Here is a 17176-nt window from a genome sequence, read left to right on the forward strand (position 1 = left end):
AACTGTGCCAGCTGAGCTTGATGGCATTTGCCTGTATTCCTGGCACTTGGGAGGCTGAAGCAGGAGGCTCACTGTGAGTTCCAGGTCAGTCAAGGCTACACAGCAAGACCCTTTTCAAAGAAATAAAGATAAATTTTAAGAGATTCTGTGCATCAGAGGAGACGCAAAAGCATGAACAGCAACCCACTGAGTGGCAGAAATGCTTTATGTGATAAGGAATGGACTCTTTACCCGGGAGAGCTGAGCCGAGCCTATCAGAAATTCAAGGTCATCCTCTACATCCTCCTGGTTTGTGCCTGGTATGATGGTTAGTTTTTAATCTGTCAATTTGACATAATCTGGAATCACCTAGGAAGAGTCTTAATTGAGGAATTGTCATAACAAGTTGGCTGTGAGTGTGTTTATGGAGGACTGTCTTGATTAGTAAGTGATGTGGGAAGACCCAGCCAGATGTGGGTAGCAACCATTCTCTGTATGTGTATGAATGGAGACCGTATGAGTAGAAAAGGCCAAGCGAGGTGGGAGTGGGAAAGCATGTCTGTTTCTAAATTCATTAACTGTAACTGTGGAAACAACTGAAAGGCTGTGCGTGCTGGCACCCGTGGGCCTGAGGTCCTGCAGATGGCTCTCTCTGAAGTTCCTCCTCCTTCTCTCTCCAGGACTCCACCAGCGTCGTGGCCGCCCTTCTCATACACTTCCGAAGCTCCATACTTCCTCATCTCCCAGTTCACTTCCATGGATCAAGCAACTTCCTGATGCTTGCCCTTTTCCCCAAATCAAAGATATATCAAGCATTTTACTCAGAGGTAACATTAGTTATTAATTAGCAAAATAGCTACCTCTTTTTTTTTCTCTCACAGCAATTTAAATGGTAAGATAGTGTCTTGGAACAAACTAATGATGATAAAAGGCCAGCAGTAGATTATCCCTTTAATCCCAGTATTTGGGAGGCAGAGGCAGATGGATCTCTTGTGAGTTTGAGGCCAGCCTGGTCTCCATAGTGAATTTTAGGCCATCTAAAGCCACATGGTAAGACCCTGTCCCCAAAAAAGGTACGGAGCCTGAAGAGATGACTCAGTGGGGAAGATCACTGGCCACTCTTGCAAAGGACTGTGGTTTGATTTTCATCACCCGCACTGTGGCTCACAACCATCTATCTATATTACTCTAGTCCAGGAGGTCCAATGCCCTTTTCTAGCCTCGGAGGGCAGTACACACATGTGGTACCAAACATACAGGCAGAACACCTGTACAAATAACTGTACATGTTTGGGTTTGGTTTTTTAATTAGAAAGAACAAACGGTGATGTCATTAAAGTGATAGTTGAAGCCAGGTGTGGTAGTGCAAACCTGTAATCCTAGGAAGCCAAGGCAGGAGGATCAAGAGTTCAAGGCTAGCTTTAGATAGATATGGAGTTCAAGGCCAGCCTGGGTTATGTAAGACACTCTCTAAAAGCATAAATAACAACAAAATAAGGTTAAAAACAATGTTGAAGATGTGGGAATGGAGGCGTTGCAGGTGTTTTGATAATGTATTTGTTTTTTTAAATGGTGAGACAACACCATAGTCAAAGCCAGAACAGTGGCTAGGATCCTGACTGGTAGAACTTCTTGAAGGATGTGAGTCAGCTCATGAGCAGCGTCCCTCCAGGAGAGCCATAGAATACAAAGGAACAAGGACTGTTGTCTGAAGACTTCTCTCAGGCTGTGTCTCTCCCTTCCTGCTGGGCAGTCCTGCCTGCCACCTGCTTGTGCATGCAGTCCACCTGGAAAACTAGACGTAGCCTTTAAAGCATCCTTCGGGCGTCCTCTGTCCCTCAGGCACCACTGCCTTCTGGTCCTGTCACTAGAGAGGAGCATGCTCGTGCAGCCTGCAGTGTTCCTGACACCGCTTCTAGGCTTCCTACTTGTGGAAGGTCACAGTCTCTGAGGACAGGAACCCAGAAAGGCATTTCTGGATCTGAAAAACACTAAACAGAATTGCTTTCCGGTGTCATTTTGAAGCAAACTTGTTTGTGATGATGTTTTTCTCTGCACAGACAGTGTCGATTTTCAGCAGTCATCAGATCCCATGTGGATTCCATATCCTGTTATTGCTTTAAAGTGTTCTTTGTTTAAATTCTGTTTTGTTTAGGTCTTCTCTCCCTGGCAACAGCAGGATAACTCAGGGCTTTCTTTAAAAGTGATCCAGGAGGATGGATTATCTGCGGAACAAAAGAGATTGTAAGTGGCTGTCCCCAATGTTTGTGCTGAATTCCCTAAGCTTTGTGGGTGTGCTTTCTCTGCAGGGTGACTCAACATTATGTAACAGAGGGGTCCTGGCTTCTGAAAGGGCCTATAGTCATGTCACTGTTGTGAGGTGGTAGGTGTGCTGAGGAAACAGAGCGACGGGCAGATGAAGTCCAAACTGAGGATGTGGCTCAGTTGGGAAAGCACCTGCCGAGCATGCATAAGTGGCATGGTGGCACATTCCTGTCATCCCAGTACTTGAGAGGTAGAGGCGGGAAGATCAGAAGCTCAAGGTCATACTCAGCTATGTAACCAGTTGGAGGCTAGCCTAGGGTACATCATACTCAGCTATGTAACCAGTTGGAGGCTAGCCTAGGGTACTTGAGACCCTGGAAAGAGTAGAGAGGGAGGAGGAAATCCAGTGATGTCTTTTCGAGGTTTCTGATGCTGTGATAATATGACCAAGTCAGTTTACAGAAGGAAGGATTTATTTGGGATTATAATTCTAGAGGGATAAGCGTCCCCAATGGTGGAGTTGGGAAGCAGGTGGCTAGAACACCAGCTCAGAGCTCACACTTTAAAGTACAGACAGGAAGCAGAGAGGGCGATGACACACCTCCTCCAGCAAGACCACTTTCATTATTCTCCCCAACAGCCACCAACTGGGGACTTAGTATTTAGATGCCTGAGACTTTTAGGCGACATCTCTTTCAAACCACTATAACTCAGAATTAAAACCTAAGACCTTGTCAAAAACAAACAAAACAACCAAGGCCAGCCTTGAGTGGGGCAGGCCAGTTGCACTGGCATCAGGCTTTAAGTCAGTGCAGTAGGACTCTGGCTTGGAGGCCTCAGAACCAGCTGTGTACAGAGCATTTACTGTGGGAGGTGCGGTGCTAACCTCAGCCCTTGCTGATCTAGGCACTCCAATGCACAGAAGCTCTTCAGTGCGCTGAGCCCTCCTGCCCAGGACTGGAGCTCCCCAAAACTGCTCCCAGCCAAACTTCCTGAGCTGGACCGGTGAGTTGTATGCATCTGGCTCTAGATGTTTACTGTTTGTGCTTTTGAAATGTAGGAGACCTCAATGTTGATCCTTTCTGAGCTTTTATTCCAGCTTCTTACACCTGGGGAGGGTAGTCACCTGCCACATACACTTAGGTATCACAGAAAGAGTAACTCTCTAAGGGTTACGTTGTAGCACTTAGGCAAGACTTTACTAATGTGAGTCGACATGTCAAGCAAGGCTAGTGACAGTGATGTGACAGTTGTCTCTGGTTTTCTAGGTTTCTCCAGCATTTTGCCATCGGCAGCATTGGTCAGGAGCCTGTGATGCGAGCCCATCTTGTGGGTCTGCTGCAGCAAGCTGAGATGAGCCCCGCTCATGAAGTAGACAGTAACAAGGTGAGGAGTTGACCAAGTGTGTGCTGGTTTACACTGGATACTCTGCAGGCCTGTGTCAGTCACCAGGGCACGGGGGGAGCCCTTCCATAAGTGTGTCCCCTCCTTGAATACTGATGATGAGATACAGGAAACCCGCTTTGTACATGACACTGACTGTCAGGCCCGGCCCCATGACAGGCCCCAGCCCTGACATCTTGCCGTACCCTCCCTGCTTCTCCAGGTCTTGTAAACGCTCACTATGTGTTCTCAGGCTGTCAGTTCTTTGTGGTTGTGACAGTGACTTAACGGACTAGTGGATGACACCATGTGTTGTTAAGAAAGGGAAGACTGACCGTATTGTGGTCACCAGAGTGAGGTGATGTGCTGAGTTCCCCAGGATACACCTTAATGTGCTCTGCCTTGTGTTTCCCAACACTTGCCTCTGCCCGCCATTCCTTTGGAAGCTATGCACAGGTGTCTCTAGAGCATAGCAGATGCTCATCCACAGAGGCGACAGCACCTGGATAGAACACTCCATTTCTCCTTTAGATGACAGGACAAAGGAAAAAAGAAAATGCCTACATTGTGATAGTTTACTTAAAAGGTGCTATAGGACTGGGCTGGCTGGCTTTCTTTCTTTCTTTCTTTCTTTCTTTCTTTCTTTCTTTCTTTCTTTCTTTCTTTCTTTTTGGGTCTTTTGAGACAGGGTTTCTCTGTGTAGCCCTGTCTGTCCTGGAACTCACTCTGTAGAGCAGGCTGGCTTCGAACTCAGAAATCCGCCTGCCTCTGCCTCCCGAGTACTGGGATTAAAGGCGTGCGCCACCACTGCCCAGCTAGGACTGAGCTTTAAATAAAAGTACCTGGCTGGGTGACTCTTAAGAAGCCTACACCCAGGGCTAGAGAAATGGGTCAGTGGTTCAGAGCACTGGCTGTCCTTCCAGAACAACTGGGTTTGATTCCTGGCACCCACATCAGAGCTCACGTGAGTTATAACTCCAGTTACAGAGGATTCTGGCTTCCAAGGGCACTGCACACACTTGGTGCACGAATATCCATTCAGTCAGCACACCTATACACATAAATTAAATAATAATTATAAATATACATATGTATATTTATAAAATATATATGTCTTTTATATATATGTCTATATATAAAAGAGCCACATCCCCTTCTTTTTCCACCTGTGCTTAATCTGCTAGGCTTTGATTCATAAACTTTAACTGTGCTTTAAAAAAAGAAAGTAGGGGCTGGTGAGATGGCTCAGCGGGTAAGAGCACCCGACTGCTCTTCCGAAGGTCCAGAGTTCAAATCCCAGCAACCACATGGTGGCTCACAACCATCCATAACGAGATCTGGCGCCCTCTTCTGGAGTGTCTGAAGACAGCTACAGTGTACTTACATATAATAAATAAATAAATCTTTAAAAAAAAAAAAAAAAAAAAAAGAAAGTATTTGATGTGTACATGTAATTCAAGGGACTGAGGAGAACAAGATAGGGAATGCTGGGGAAGGGGAAGGAGGATGAACGGTGTGGGTTACGTGTGTGTTCTGTGGAGAACAAAATGGAACACCGGGCAGAAGCCGTGGTTACAGGCTGGAGGGAGAATGTGTCTCCACAGAGAAAAGACCCAGTAGCTGTCTCTGTGCTGATGTGAGCATCTGCTGCTGAGTGCTGGTGTCCGTTATCCAGGACTGGGCGTGTCATGATGAGTCTCACATGTTGTGAAATAAAACATATAGCCAGGTTTCATGGCTCCTGCCTGTGTCCTAGTATTCAGGACACTGAGGCAGGAGGATCACTGCAGCTTTGAAGCCAGCCTGGGTGACACAGAGTTCCAGGCCAGCTTGGGCTCTAGAGTGAAACTTTAAAACATGTATTTATTTTATGTATATGAGTATATTGTAGCTGTCTTCAGACACACCAGAAGAGGGCGTCAGATCTCATTATCTCTTTACTGGTGGTTGTGAGCCACCATGTAGTTGCTAGGAATTGAACTCAGGAACTCTGGAAGAGTAGTCAGGTTCTTAACTGCTGAGCCATCTCTCCAGCCCAAAACTTTTTTGAAAAGAGAAAGAAAAACATCCAGGAGACAGGCCTCCCTCGGCTTTGTCGTTGTAATAACCGTTCTCCTGGGAGTGCAGGATTCTTGTCCTCCTCAGCTACTTGTCCTTGCTCAGTAAATTCTGCAGCAGGCCTTAGAATAGCTACCTGAGGGAAAGCTGCTGGCATGCTGTGCTGGTGGAACGCTCCTCTCTTCCTCTAGCAAAGGCTGAGAGCTTATCATGCGGGGGAGGTCTGACTCAGCACAGGCAGCCCCCAGGAACACCTGAGCATAACTCCCCTGCTCACCCCACACCAACAGTGCTGGGACAGTTTGTTCCCAGGCTGCCTTTCTGTTCTCTAAGAAATGCTGTTACAAAACAGTCTCCCTGCGTGTCTTCCTTACCAGGAGCAAGTTAGGCTCTCCAGACGCTCTAGATCTGAAGTGGAACAGGGACAGATGCTGTGGGAAAACTTGATTACTTTTTACATAAATAAATGTCACAAATCCTCACACTTACCCTGGAAGGTCAGTAGGTGTCTTAGCTTGATCTCTAGTGCTGTGATAAAACACCAGGACCAAAAATAATCAGCTTTCAGCTCTCAGGTCCCACTCCGCGAGGGAAGTCAGAGCAGGAACCTGAAGGCAAGAGTGATACAGAGGCCATGGAGGGGTGCTGCTTAATGGCTTGTTCCTCATGGCTTGCTCAGCCTGCTTCCTTATAGAACCCAGGACCACCAGCCCAGAATTGGCACCTCCCCAGTAGCTGGGCCTTCTATCAATTTGCAGTTAAGAAAATGTCCCACAGATTTGCCTACCCGCCAATCTGATGGAGACATTTTTTCAATTGAGACACCGCTACCCATTTGACCCTTGCTCCTGTCAAGTTGAGAGAAAACTACCGAGGACCTCAGACTTTGCCATTATCTCTGAATCTTGGAAATCCGAGCAGTGGTGCTGAAGCTCACACCCAGAAAGCCTTGCTCTGGGCCTAGGTTTCTTTACCTCTTCAGGGCTCCCGAGCTGAGTTAGAAACCCACATGGCTTTCTTTCCTGTAGGTTGTCATCAGCATTGTAACTGGTCTCCCAGGCTGTCATGCCAGCAAGCTCTGTGCTTTCCTGGTCACTCTGCATAAGGAGTATGGCAGGTTAGTATGGTATCTACATTTGCTTTGGGGAAAGAGAGCCTGTCCTGGGCCTGCCCTGGTGATGGGAAACATTAGACTTCTACTGGCATTTAGTATGACGTTACTGACACAGCTGGCATCCATTATCTCTTCACTTAGTACACTGTGTTTACAGGTTAACCAGATCCTCACACCTAGGATTTTGTCCTGAAAGCTTTCTTTTTATTTGGGGGATAGAATTTTATTACTTTGGGATAGCCTTGAACTTGCTGTAGCTGTGGCTGAAGGTGACCTTGGATTCTTGATCTTTCTGCTTGTATCTTCCAAACACCCAGTTTGTGTATGCTTCTCTTATCCTCCCTCCTTCTCTCCTTCCCCTTCTTTTCCCTCCCCCTCCTTTCTTCTCCCTCTTTTCCCTCTCCTGCTCCCTGTCCCCAGCCTTGCCTCTGTGTCTCTGAGATAATAACCAGAGTGACCTCAGATTGACTGGCAGTCCTCTGCTGATTCAGCTTCTGAATGCTGGCATTATCTGCACATGCCACCATTCCTGGTTATTTTAGAATAACTCTAAAGCAGTCAGAATTCTTGACCTTCCCTCTCTGTTTTTCTGTGATGCCACAGTAGCTCTCTCCATAGTCATTGGCAGCATATCTTTGAGAACACTGGTTACATTTACATCCATGACAGGGCTTCTCAGGACTGGGCCACATGTAGCCTTATGCTTAGATTACCTTTGCTGCTTCCAGATGGATGGTATACCGGCAAATCATGGACAGCTCTGAATGTTTCCATGCTGCCCACTTCCAAAAATACCTTTCCAGTGCCCTGGAGGCCCAACAGAACCGTTCTGCCCGCCAGTCAGTTTACATCCGCAAGAAGACCAGGCTGCTGGTGGTACTACAAGGGTGAGTGTTGGAGACCTGGGAACAGAAGTGAGGATGGGGACTTCGTCATTGTTGTTACTTTATGTGTGCCCTAATGCTATGGACACTCCTCAGAAAGACCAGGATGCTGTTGCCATAATGCTAAGGGTAACTGATAATTACATGTTTCAATCTTAGCTTCCATATTGTATTATCACCAAGAGGTGAGGAATTAGGGGGTCTGGTAAAGGTTCTCTAGTAATTCTTAGAGTGATGGCGCTGTTTAGCCTTGCCATCTAGACACAGAAGCCTCATCAGTTCTACTCCTCCCTCTTCTGGAATTGTAGACCTAGCACCTACATAGTCTATAAGCACCATGCCCATTTCCCAGTAACTATCCCAGAAGAGTTGCATGAGACCCACAGTGAAAATGTGCAGGGTATAGTTGAGCAGGGAGTTTCTGCATTCTAACTTAGGTCCTAAGTCCCTAGTAAGTACTGTTCTTGTCAGAGTAAATTCTCCTGTCTCTGTTTGTCTTTCTCTGTCTCTTTCTCTGTCTCTTTCTCTGTCTCTGTCTCTGTCTCTCTCTCTCTCTCTCTCTCTCTGTGAGTGTGTGTGTGTGTGTGTGTGCTCTATAGATGGATGTGTATATATGTGTATCCCTGTGTGGTCACCCATGGAGCAAGAAGAGGATATAGAATGACTTCTCATCTTATGTCCGTGTAATATGTCTGACTTACTCCTTTGAGTCAGGGTCTTTCACTGAAAGTGGAGCTAGGCTGGCAGCCTCCTGTCTGTCTCTCACAGCAATGGGGGTACCGGTGAGCACAGCCATGTCCTTTTTCTTTTTCTAGCCTGGGTGCGGGGACCCAGCCTTCATACCCCATGACAGCAAACTCTTCACCACTGAGCCAATTTGGCAGAGTATCTACTGCTGCCCCAGAGAACTCCTGTTTACCACCCTTCTGTGGAGGAGTGCCTTACAGGGCCTTTATCACCCGGATTCAAGAGAACAGAACAGGGCTGGGCTTGTTTCTAGTGTTATGGTTGTAAAGAAGCTTTGTGCTATTCTCACAATAATTGGTGTTTGTAGCAGGCTGGTTGTTTCCAGTAAAGACTAGGCCCAGATCCAAAGTTCTGTTTGGGCTCCTGGTTGTAATGATGGGACCAGGAAGGAGCTAGGACGGTGTTTGTGAGAAGGGAGGCAGGTGGGAATGTGCATCCTTGGGGCTTTCCTGCACTCAGGGACCTTGTTACAGCCTAACCCCACTATGCAGTGTCCTTCTGCCAGCCCTTTAGACCATGTGATCAACAAAGGGAGAATTGGCTTGTTTTCTGTTGCTTGTACCAGTCAGAGGAATGGGTCAATCCAGCATCCCTACTTCTTGCCCTTGCCAGAATTGAGAGTCACTGGGACTGGGGACCTGGAAATGAATTGCCAGCTTGTCAGTATACATGGATAAAGTCGCTTCCATTATCTTTTCTTTCAGAGAATATTATTGATTCCTTATCTGATTCTTAATGTTTGTAAAAATGTTGGACATGTGCCTGCTCCTGGTCTGCTTTTAGACCCAGCATTCACCTAGATGTAGGGCATCAGTGGATACCATAATGGGCTCTGTCAGGGTAAGAGCTATGTGCAGCCATGATAACACACACTTACAAATCCAGGACTTGGGAGGTAGAATCAGGAAGGTCAACCTTTGGCTATATAATGAGTTCAAGGCCAGGCTGGATTATATGAGATTAGCAGCTAAGTGCTTTAGCTCTTTACTAAGGCATGTACAGATTCGGCCCATTTTTTTTTAATTCAAAAGATAGTATATAGTTACCTGCTTCATAGCCTGTAAGACTCCTTGACACTAGGCATTATTGAGGTTGTTGGTTAAGGAAGATGGCAGGGGTTCCTCACATCAAGAATTTTCTCCCTCAAACCTGTGGTCTTCCTGCTTCAATCTACAGAATGCTAGGATTGCAGATTCAACAGAACACTTGGCTTGTTTCTCAAGTCCAGCTTTTGTTTTGTTGTTGTTTAAAGATTTATTTATTTATTTATATATTATACATAAGTACACTGTAGCTGTCTTCTGACACACAAGAAGAGGGCATCAGATCTCATTACAGATGGTTGTGAGCCACCATGTGGTTGCTGGGAATTGAACTCAGGACCTCTGGAAGAGCAGTCAGTGCTCTTAACCACTGAGCCATCACTCCAGCCCCCAGCTTCTGTTTTTATCAGTATATCTCTGAATTTATTTTTGAGGATTTTTTTAAATGTGTATGAGTGTTTTGCTTCTGTGTATGTATGTATAACATGTGCATACAATGTCCAAATGGGGGCCAGAAGAGGGCATCAGACTCCCCTAGAACTAGAGTTAGAGACTATTTATTGTAAGCCACCATGTAGGTGTTAGAACTGAAGCTGAGTCTTTTGTAAGAGCAGCAAGTGCTCTTAACCTGAGAGCTGTCTCTCCAGTCTGGTTTTTGTTTTTTTTATGTGTGAATATCTATATACGTTCATAGAGGCCAGGGAGGGCATTAGATCCTCTGGAGCTAGAGTTACAAGAGACTGAGCTACCCGGGTGAACTCTGAGTCTCACACTCAGAAGCTCTGGAAGAATAGCAAGTACTCCCAATGGCTGAGCTCGCTCTCCAGCCCCTCCCTCCTCCCTCCCCCTCCTTTTCCCCCTCCCCCATCATGAGTGCTGCTTTGATCTTTGGAGAAAACCTTAGATATAGAATGGGGCTTTCTTTGCTTTCCAGAGTGGCATGCTTCCACTCAGCTTCCTACCATCTCAGAGGCTGTAGCAACTGTTGTTTCAAAAATGAAAGTAAAGGGTTTTGATTTGTTTCTGTTTCATTTTTGAGACAGGGCCTCATTTCTTGAGAGCCAACCTCAAATGTAGCTGAGGATAACTTTGAATCTGTGATCTATATCCCAAATGCAGGGACTGTAGACATGGGTCACTAGGCCCAGTTTACTGCAGGGAATTGACATGTTGCTTGTATTCTAGCAGCCATGCCCCCAGCTCCTAGAGTGCTCTTGTACATTGAAGAGTCAGATATATAGTTGCCAAGCTTTTAGGGATGTGGTAGGCGATAGTGAAATAGACGTGGTTATAAAAGGGATCTTCTTTTTTGGAAGTTTAACCATCTTGGCGTAAAATAAATATATCTAAGACTGGCCTTGTTCCATAGCCTTAGCTGACCAGGCACGCATTTCCTAACCCATGCTGGCCTTGAACTCACAGAGATCCTTTCCCTTCAGAAATCCTTTATTTTCAAATGTGTTGCTGTCTCAGGTTCCCTGCCCTTATACCATGCACATGGTGTACACACATCAATGGAAGCAGTGTCTGGGGTCCTGCACCCAGGCCCATACAAGCACTGCATTGGATATTGGTGCACATAGGTCCAAGGACAGAAGTCAGGGAGCAGGAGCCTGCTAGGACTCACAGCTTTCTTGAGCAAGCCAACCACAGTGCAAGCCAGGCATACTGACACAGGCTGGTAATCCTTACACTTTGGAGGCTGACGCAGGATTCCACAAGTTCAAAGCCAACATGTTCTAGATAGCAAGTTCCAAGCCACCATTGGGCTACATAGTGAGAGCCTCTATAAAATGAAAAATAAGTAAATAACACTTGAACAGCCAGGCTCCCAAGGGGAATCTCTAGAACTTAGCACAGCCTGTTCTCCCGGAGGCTCTGATGATTGGACAGGACCAAGGAGGATGTCCTAATCTGGGATAAAGCCAAGTTCCTTTTACAGGTGAGTTGTTCCTAGGAGCTCAGGACATAGCTCTGGCAGGCTGTGCCCACTCCCCCGCTCCCCGGCCCCCACTGGTCTCCCTAAGACCCACACAGGCACAGGTCCACCAGACCTGCCAGACTGCCATCAGGTCAGATGTCTCTCCATAGACTCAGACCTTTTGATAATAGTCCTGTGGGATAGTGCTGTCCTCTGTGGGATGAGAGCAGCCCCAAGGTCTGCTGGAGGTTGGATGTCCAGTTTATTGATCTGTATTGCTTTAGGCTTCAGAAACTGTAACACTGAACACCTTATTGCAGAGAACTAAATGAGGAAAGATGGAGCCAAAGAAGCACAGGAAGAAGACAAAGCAGCAAGGAGAGGCTGTGGCTGACAGTCAGTGCATTCAGAGAAACCTGTGGGAGGGAGATACAGGGTACACAGAGCATCACCATGACTGCAGTGTCTGTTAAGGCACAAGACGTCTCCATAAAATGCCACTCAAGGCAGCCCAGAGGTGGGGCACTCAGCTAGCATGTGCAACACTCTGAGTTTGATCCCCAGCACCATAGACCCCAACAAAGTGACACGTGAGCAGAAACCAGAAGGAAGCCAGTCAGGTGTACACCAGAAGAAAAGAGCATTCCTGCCTGAGGGAACAGAGTAGAAGTATGGCTGCATGTTCAGAGAGGATCCAGGAGGCCAGGTGCTGGGACAGGGGGACAGGCTGGGATCACGGAACTCTCCCTCGCTCTTGAGAGGTCAGAGGGTGCAGGGCTGCCTGGCCCACTGTAAGGGCCTCAGCTTCTGCTCTGAGATGGAAACCACGAGAAAGTTTGAGCAGAGTAACTGGATCTCTAAGAGGGCTTAGCATAGCCCTCTAGCCTCCCTGTTGAGAACAGTTTGCACTGGGGCAGGACAAAAGGGGGCGCAGCTGGGAGACCATTGGGGTGTCCTAGGTAAAGGACAGTAGCAGTCTGGACCCAATGGGAGTGTGAGCAGTGATCTCTTTCAGGTTTATGCTGAAGACTAAGAGAAAATGGAATCAAAGAGGACCCAGATCTTTTGGCCCAGCATCTGAAAGTGTAAAAGTCCCCTGGGCTTAGAATAACAGGAACTTGGGAGGGACTGGCTTGAGGGTTTGGATTACAAACATACTCACTCCTAAGTGAAGACATCAAACTGGTTCTGTAAATCAAGATGGAGGGAGTTCCAGGCAGAAGATGGAATAGAAATGGTATTTGATGGATCTGATGACCTTGTGAAATGGGAGGAGAAGGGGAAAGAACTAAAGAAAACAGAATCTGGCAGAGCTCCTGGGTTACACTAGAAAACCCTGTCCTGCCTTCAGAGCCTAGTCACTAAGTTCTTATCTCCAGAGTAGGTTGGCTCTCGGGCCCAACTCTTCCTCTGAGGGGAACGGAAAGAACTTGGGAATGCAGAAACACACTGTGGATTCTAGAGGCTCTAATCACAAAATGGGGTAACACAAGGGACTCTATGAGTTTCCCTTCTGCTTTGGGTCTCTCTTCAGCCCTCACTCAGCGCTCAGTGCTCCCCTCTTCCCTGTTCTGTAGCCCCAATCAGGAAGCTAACCATGTGCTTTCTTCCTTAGCTACACAGATGTCATTGATGTTGTGCAAGCCCTGCAGACTCACCCAGACCCAAACGTCAGGTCCTACTTCACCATTGGTGCCGTCACAGTGTGTGTGGAGCCCTTGAGCTGCTACATGGAGCACAGGTAGACACTTAGGACTGTCTCTAGCCCATGATGTGGTACTGAAGTAAACTAGCGAGTTTCCCTCCCTACGGGAATGAGACAGGTCTTTACGCATGTTTGGTTTGTGGAACCACACATTGAATGAGATTATGGAAGGCAGGCTTTATTCAGCCCCATGAGAACAGGAGCCATGTCTTTTCAGTGCTTCGTGCATAGTTAGTATTCATGAAGGATCTATGGAAGTAGATTTTGCCAAGTGTGTGTAATGGATCTTGGGTTCAGTCCCAAGCAATGCAAATAAGGAAAGAAGGGGCAAAAAGAGGGAGGGAAGGAGGGAGGGAGGGAGGGAGTGGGGGAGGAAATACATCATGTGAGAAAAGCTAAATAGGGTGGCTAAAGGTCTATAATCCCAGCACTCAGGAGGCAGAGATGGGAGGATCACTAGTTAGAAGCCAACTTAGGCTCTAATGAGACTCTGTCTCAAAGAAAGAAATACTTAAAGACTAAGTAGGTGCTCAAGGCCAACCTGGGCTCCACCAGAGTGTGAGATCCTGGCTCAGAAGCGCAAAACAAATAAGCAGACAATAAATGAGTGTGCCTGCATATGAGTATACCACAGACATAGTTTAATAAGATATGAATGGGGATAAGTATGTAGTTATTTAAATACAGAAGTAAAGCTAAATTGAGTGGATATTTAAATAGAGGAAGCCAGCCTAGGTACAAGAAACCCTTTCTCAAACAACAACAAAAAGAAACATCAGTGTCTTTTAGTTGGATTAAGAAGGAAGCCACTGACACAGTGGTGCACACCTTTAATCCCAGCAGTTGAGAGACAGAGGCAGGCAGGTCTCTGTGAGTTTGAGGCCAGCCTGGTCTACAGAGCTAGTTCTAGAACAGCCAGGGCTACACAAAGAACTCTGTCTCAAAAAACTGAAGGAAAAAATAAAAGAAAGCCACCATATTAATTGGAAGGACAAGAAGAAGATATGAGAAATTTCATTCCATTTTTTAAGAAATCATGCATGCATATGTGGTGGATTGAATTAGAATGCCACCCATAGACACATTTATTTGGATGCCTGGACCCCAGTTGATGGAACTATTTGGGAAGGATTAGGAGGTGTGGCTTTGCTGGAGGGGATGTGTCACTGACTTTGAGGTTCTAAAAGACTGCTATGAGTGCTCTCTCAACCCCTGCCTCCTGCTTTTGGATCAACATGTGAGCTCTCAGCTGTTCCTGCCACCATGCCTTTCCTCCTCCTCTAGCCAAACCATGTGCCAAACACTTCCTTTTATGAGATGCCTTGGATTATCACAGGAATAGAAAGTAACTAAGACAGCAAGTTAAGTCCATGTGTTCTACATACTTATCTCCTCCAGCTTTTCCATCAGCAATTTACTGACCCCTACTGGGCCCTTCCCATGTCAGAGGCTTCATGTTCAGCCTTGTGACAGTATTTGATGCCATGTGGAAAATCTTGGTGAATTGCCAGGGGCTGCTATGAGAAAGGAGGCAGGTCTCATAAAGGGCCTAAGTGATTGAACTCCCAAAGTCACAGGCACTTAATGACACAGACACTTCTAACACCCCACAATGAAGTCAGAGCCTCTGGTGTAGCTAGCTGTCTTTCTTTGTTCCTGGTCTTTTGGACCTGCTTTTAGCACACAGGAGTTCCTCCTAGAATCTTAAGGAATAAACCATGAGAGAGTCACAGCCTAAAATAGGACTCACCAAATTTGGTTCATATGGTATGTGAGCAGCTATTGCATACAGTCCTGAGCCTCACACTAGCTGACGTGGGAGCGTTAGAGCTCTGTGAGCCCAGACAGCCTAGAGCTGGCGGGCCTCAGGCCCAGTGTGTGGAAGGCCTGGGGCTCAGTCTCCTTTCCCGACCTCAGCCTACGATTCTTATCCGCTAACGGATAGCAACAAAGTCACAGCCTACTCTTCTCATGGGTCAGTGGATAACAGCAAAGCCAGGCCTGCCTGCTTGTGTGGTGCCCATCCTTAGTGGGACTTGATACAAGGCAGCTGTTCCCATCAGTGGGAGGTCCCCTCTCTAAAGGGAATATTATAACATTGGAATTTTAATTTGTTTCTTATTTTAATTTAATTTTTTTATTTTATTTATTTATTTTGAGGCAGGATTCTAATGTGTAGCCTAGGTTGTAGATTAGGCAGAGATCCACCTGCCTCTGCTACCCGAGTGCTGGGATTAAAGGTTTGCACCACCGTTCCAGGTCTGTATTTTGGGAGTGTGATTTTTTTTTCCTTCTGCATACTGAAGAGATAAAGATCAGCTCTATCTTGTTTGGTTTTTGTCTGTATCAGTGTTTTGGAAATGGGCTCTGGAAGCCCTGCTGGTCTCTGTCTTGATTTGAAAAGGAGGAGCCCCTGCCCCAGCTTCCTAAGTACTTCCTGTTCCAGGCATGTGCCACCAGGCCTGCTTTGAACTCTCACTTGGATCTTCCCCCTACTCACCCCCCCTCCTCTGTCCAGTCAGTCTTCTTCCTGCTTCTGTTCTTTTTTAGACTTGAGAGGCGGATTGGGCTGAGGCTATAGTTCAGCTACAGAGTGCTTTCCCAGAAAGCAGAGGCCCTGAATTTGATTGTTCCAACACTTTGTGGGGGAAAAGCTTAAAGAGGAACTGAGGTCATAGCTTGCACATAAAGGAATGCAGAAAAGCATGACAAGACCAGCCATGGTAGCACATGCCTTTAGCCCTAGCACTTAGGACATAGAGACAGGAGGCTCTCTATGAATTCAGGGCCAGCCTAGTCTACAGAGTGAGCTCTAAGATAGCCAGGACTACACAGTGAGACCCTCAAAAACAGGAACAGCAGTGATGACAACAAAAAAGAAAAAGTAGAGAAGCACAGTAGGGCCAGCAAGATGGCGCACAGTAGGGCTGGCAGGATGACTCAGCAGGGAAAGGCACATGTGCATGCATGTGCACACTGACACACAAAGTACTAAGTAAATTTACAGAACAGAGGCATGGAACCTTGGACCCTTAGGTCCTAGTAGAGTTCCATGGCTATAACCCTTATCATTTCCCTTCACATTTCCTGTTACTCAAGAAGGTATCTTTTTATTTTTTAAAGATTTACTTTTATTTTATGTTTATGGGTGTTTTTCCTACATTTAAGTATGTGTACCACATGCATGCAGTGCCTGTTGAAGCCAGGAGAGGGTGTTGGATCCCCTGGAACTAGAGTTAACATATGCCTGTGAGCTGCCATGTGGGTGCTGGGAATCAAACCCGGGTCCTCTGGAAGAGCAACGGTGTCCTTACCCGCTAAGCCATCTCTCCAGCCCCAACAATATATTTTTCTAAAAGACCAGCTTGGACTGAGGTTGTAATTCAGCAACTCAGTGACAAATGCTTCACTGGCCCCCAGAAGTGACAAAGATGAAGCTTGGATGAGGCAGCCTGCCTTCTCTCTGTTCCCTGTGATCTGAAGAGCTCTCAGTGCTCCCATGTCCTCCCTGCAATGTGCCATGTAGGAATTTCTATGGAACACAAGCTTCAGTGCCTGTATGACTATCTTAGATACTTACAGGGTACTCATTGCTCAGTACCACCTGGTACCTACACTATCTCCCAGATTCATGCTTTTGTGGGAAATAATGATCACTGAAATAAATGGTTTTGAAATACTTTTTTTTTCTCTTTAGATTTCTCTTTCCTAAATGTCTTGACCAGTGTTCACAAGGTAAGCAATATATTCGACTTCCTGGTTCTATGCCATCACATTCTGATCAGATACAGTAGGCTTTCCTTCATGCTGTTGCCTTTCTGAAATCTACAGCATGTGGAATGGTTCCAAGGAAAGCTCTGGTGACTTCCTTGTATCCTGCTGGGTAGACAGACATGCTCCACAGTTTCTCATTGAACGCACTAAAGCTCCTCCAGCAGTGGCAGCAGCCGCACTCCTGCCCTGGCCTTGCTGCCCACGGACAGCAAATGGAACCTCTAAATCAGCAAGATCCCTAAGGGTCCTGGAGATCCAGAATAAATTATAACTTCCCTGCAGTGCTGCTGAGATGCTCAGTGC

General features: G+C 46.6%; 1 protein-coding gene across 2 annotated transcripts in view; it reads left to right on the top strand.

Annotated features, from left to right (window-relative positions):
- Dnaaf9 (dynein axonemal assembly factor 9) overlaps positions 1–17176 on the top strand; it is a 142755-nt gene that overhangs the window by 105017 nt on the left and 20562 nt on the right. For both annotated transcript variants that reach the window (XM_021151874.2, XM_021151883.2), the window contains exons 22-29: positions 660–806; positions 2135–2223; positions 3151–3249; positions 3513–3630; positions 6714–6802; positions 7528–7686; positions 13010–13135; positions 16797–16834. In XM_021151874.2, the coding sequence (XP_021007533.1) occupies positions 660–806; positions 2135–2223; positions 3151–3249; positions 3513–3630; positions 6714–6802; positions 7528–7686; positions 13010–13135; positions 16797–16834 (865 nt within the window). The remainder of the gene's footprint in view (positions 1–659; positions 807–2134; positions 2224–3150; positions 3250–3512; positions 3631–6713; positions 6803–7527; positions 7687–13009; positions 13136–16796; positions 16835–17176) is intronic.

The sequence above is a fragment of the Mus caroli genome, unplaced genomic scaffold (genome assembly GCF_978045245.1).
Source record: "Mus caroli unplaced genomic scaffold, Mus_caroli_1 scaffold_2, whole genome shotgun sequence".
Taxonomy (NCBI): domain Eukaryota; kingdom Metazoa; phylum Chordata; class Mammalia; order Rodentia; family Muridae; genus Mus; species Mus caroli.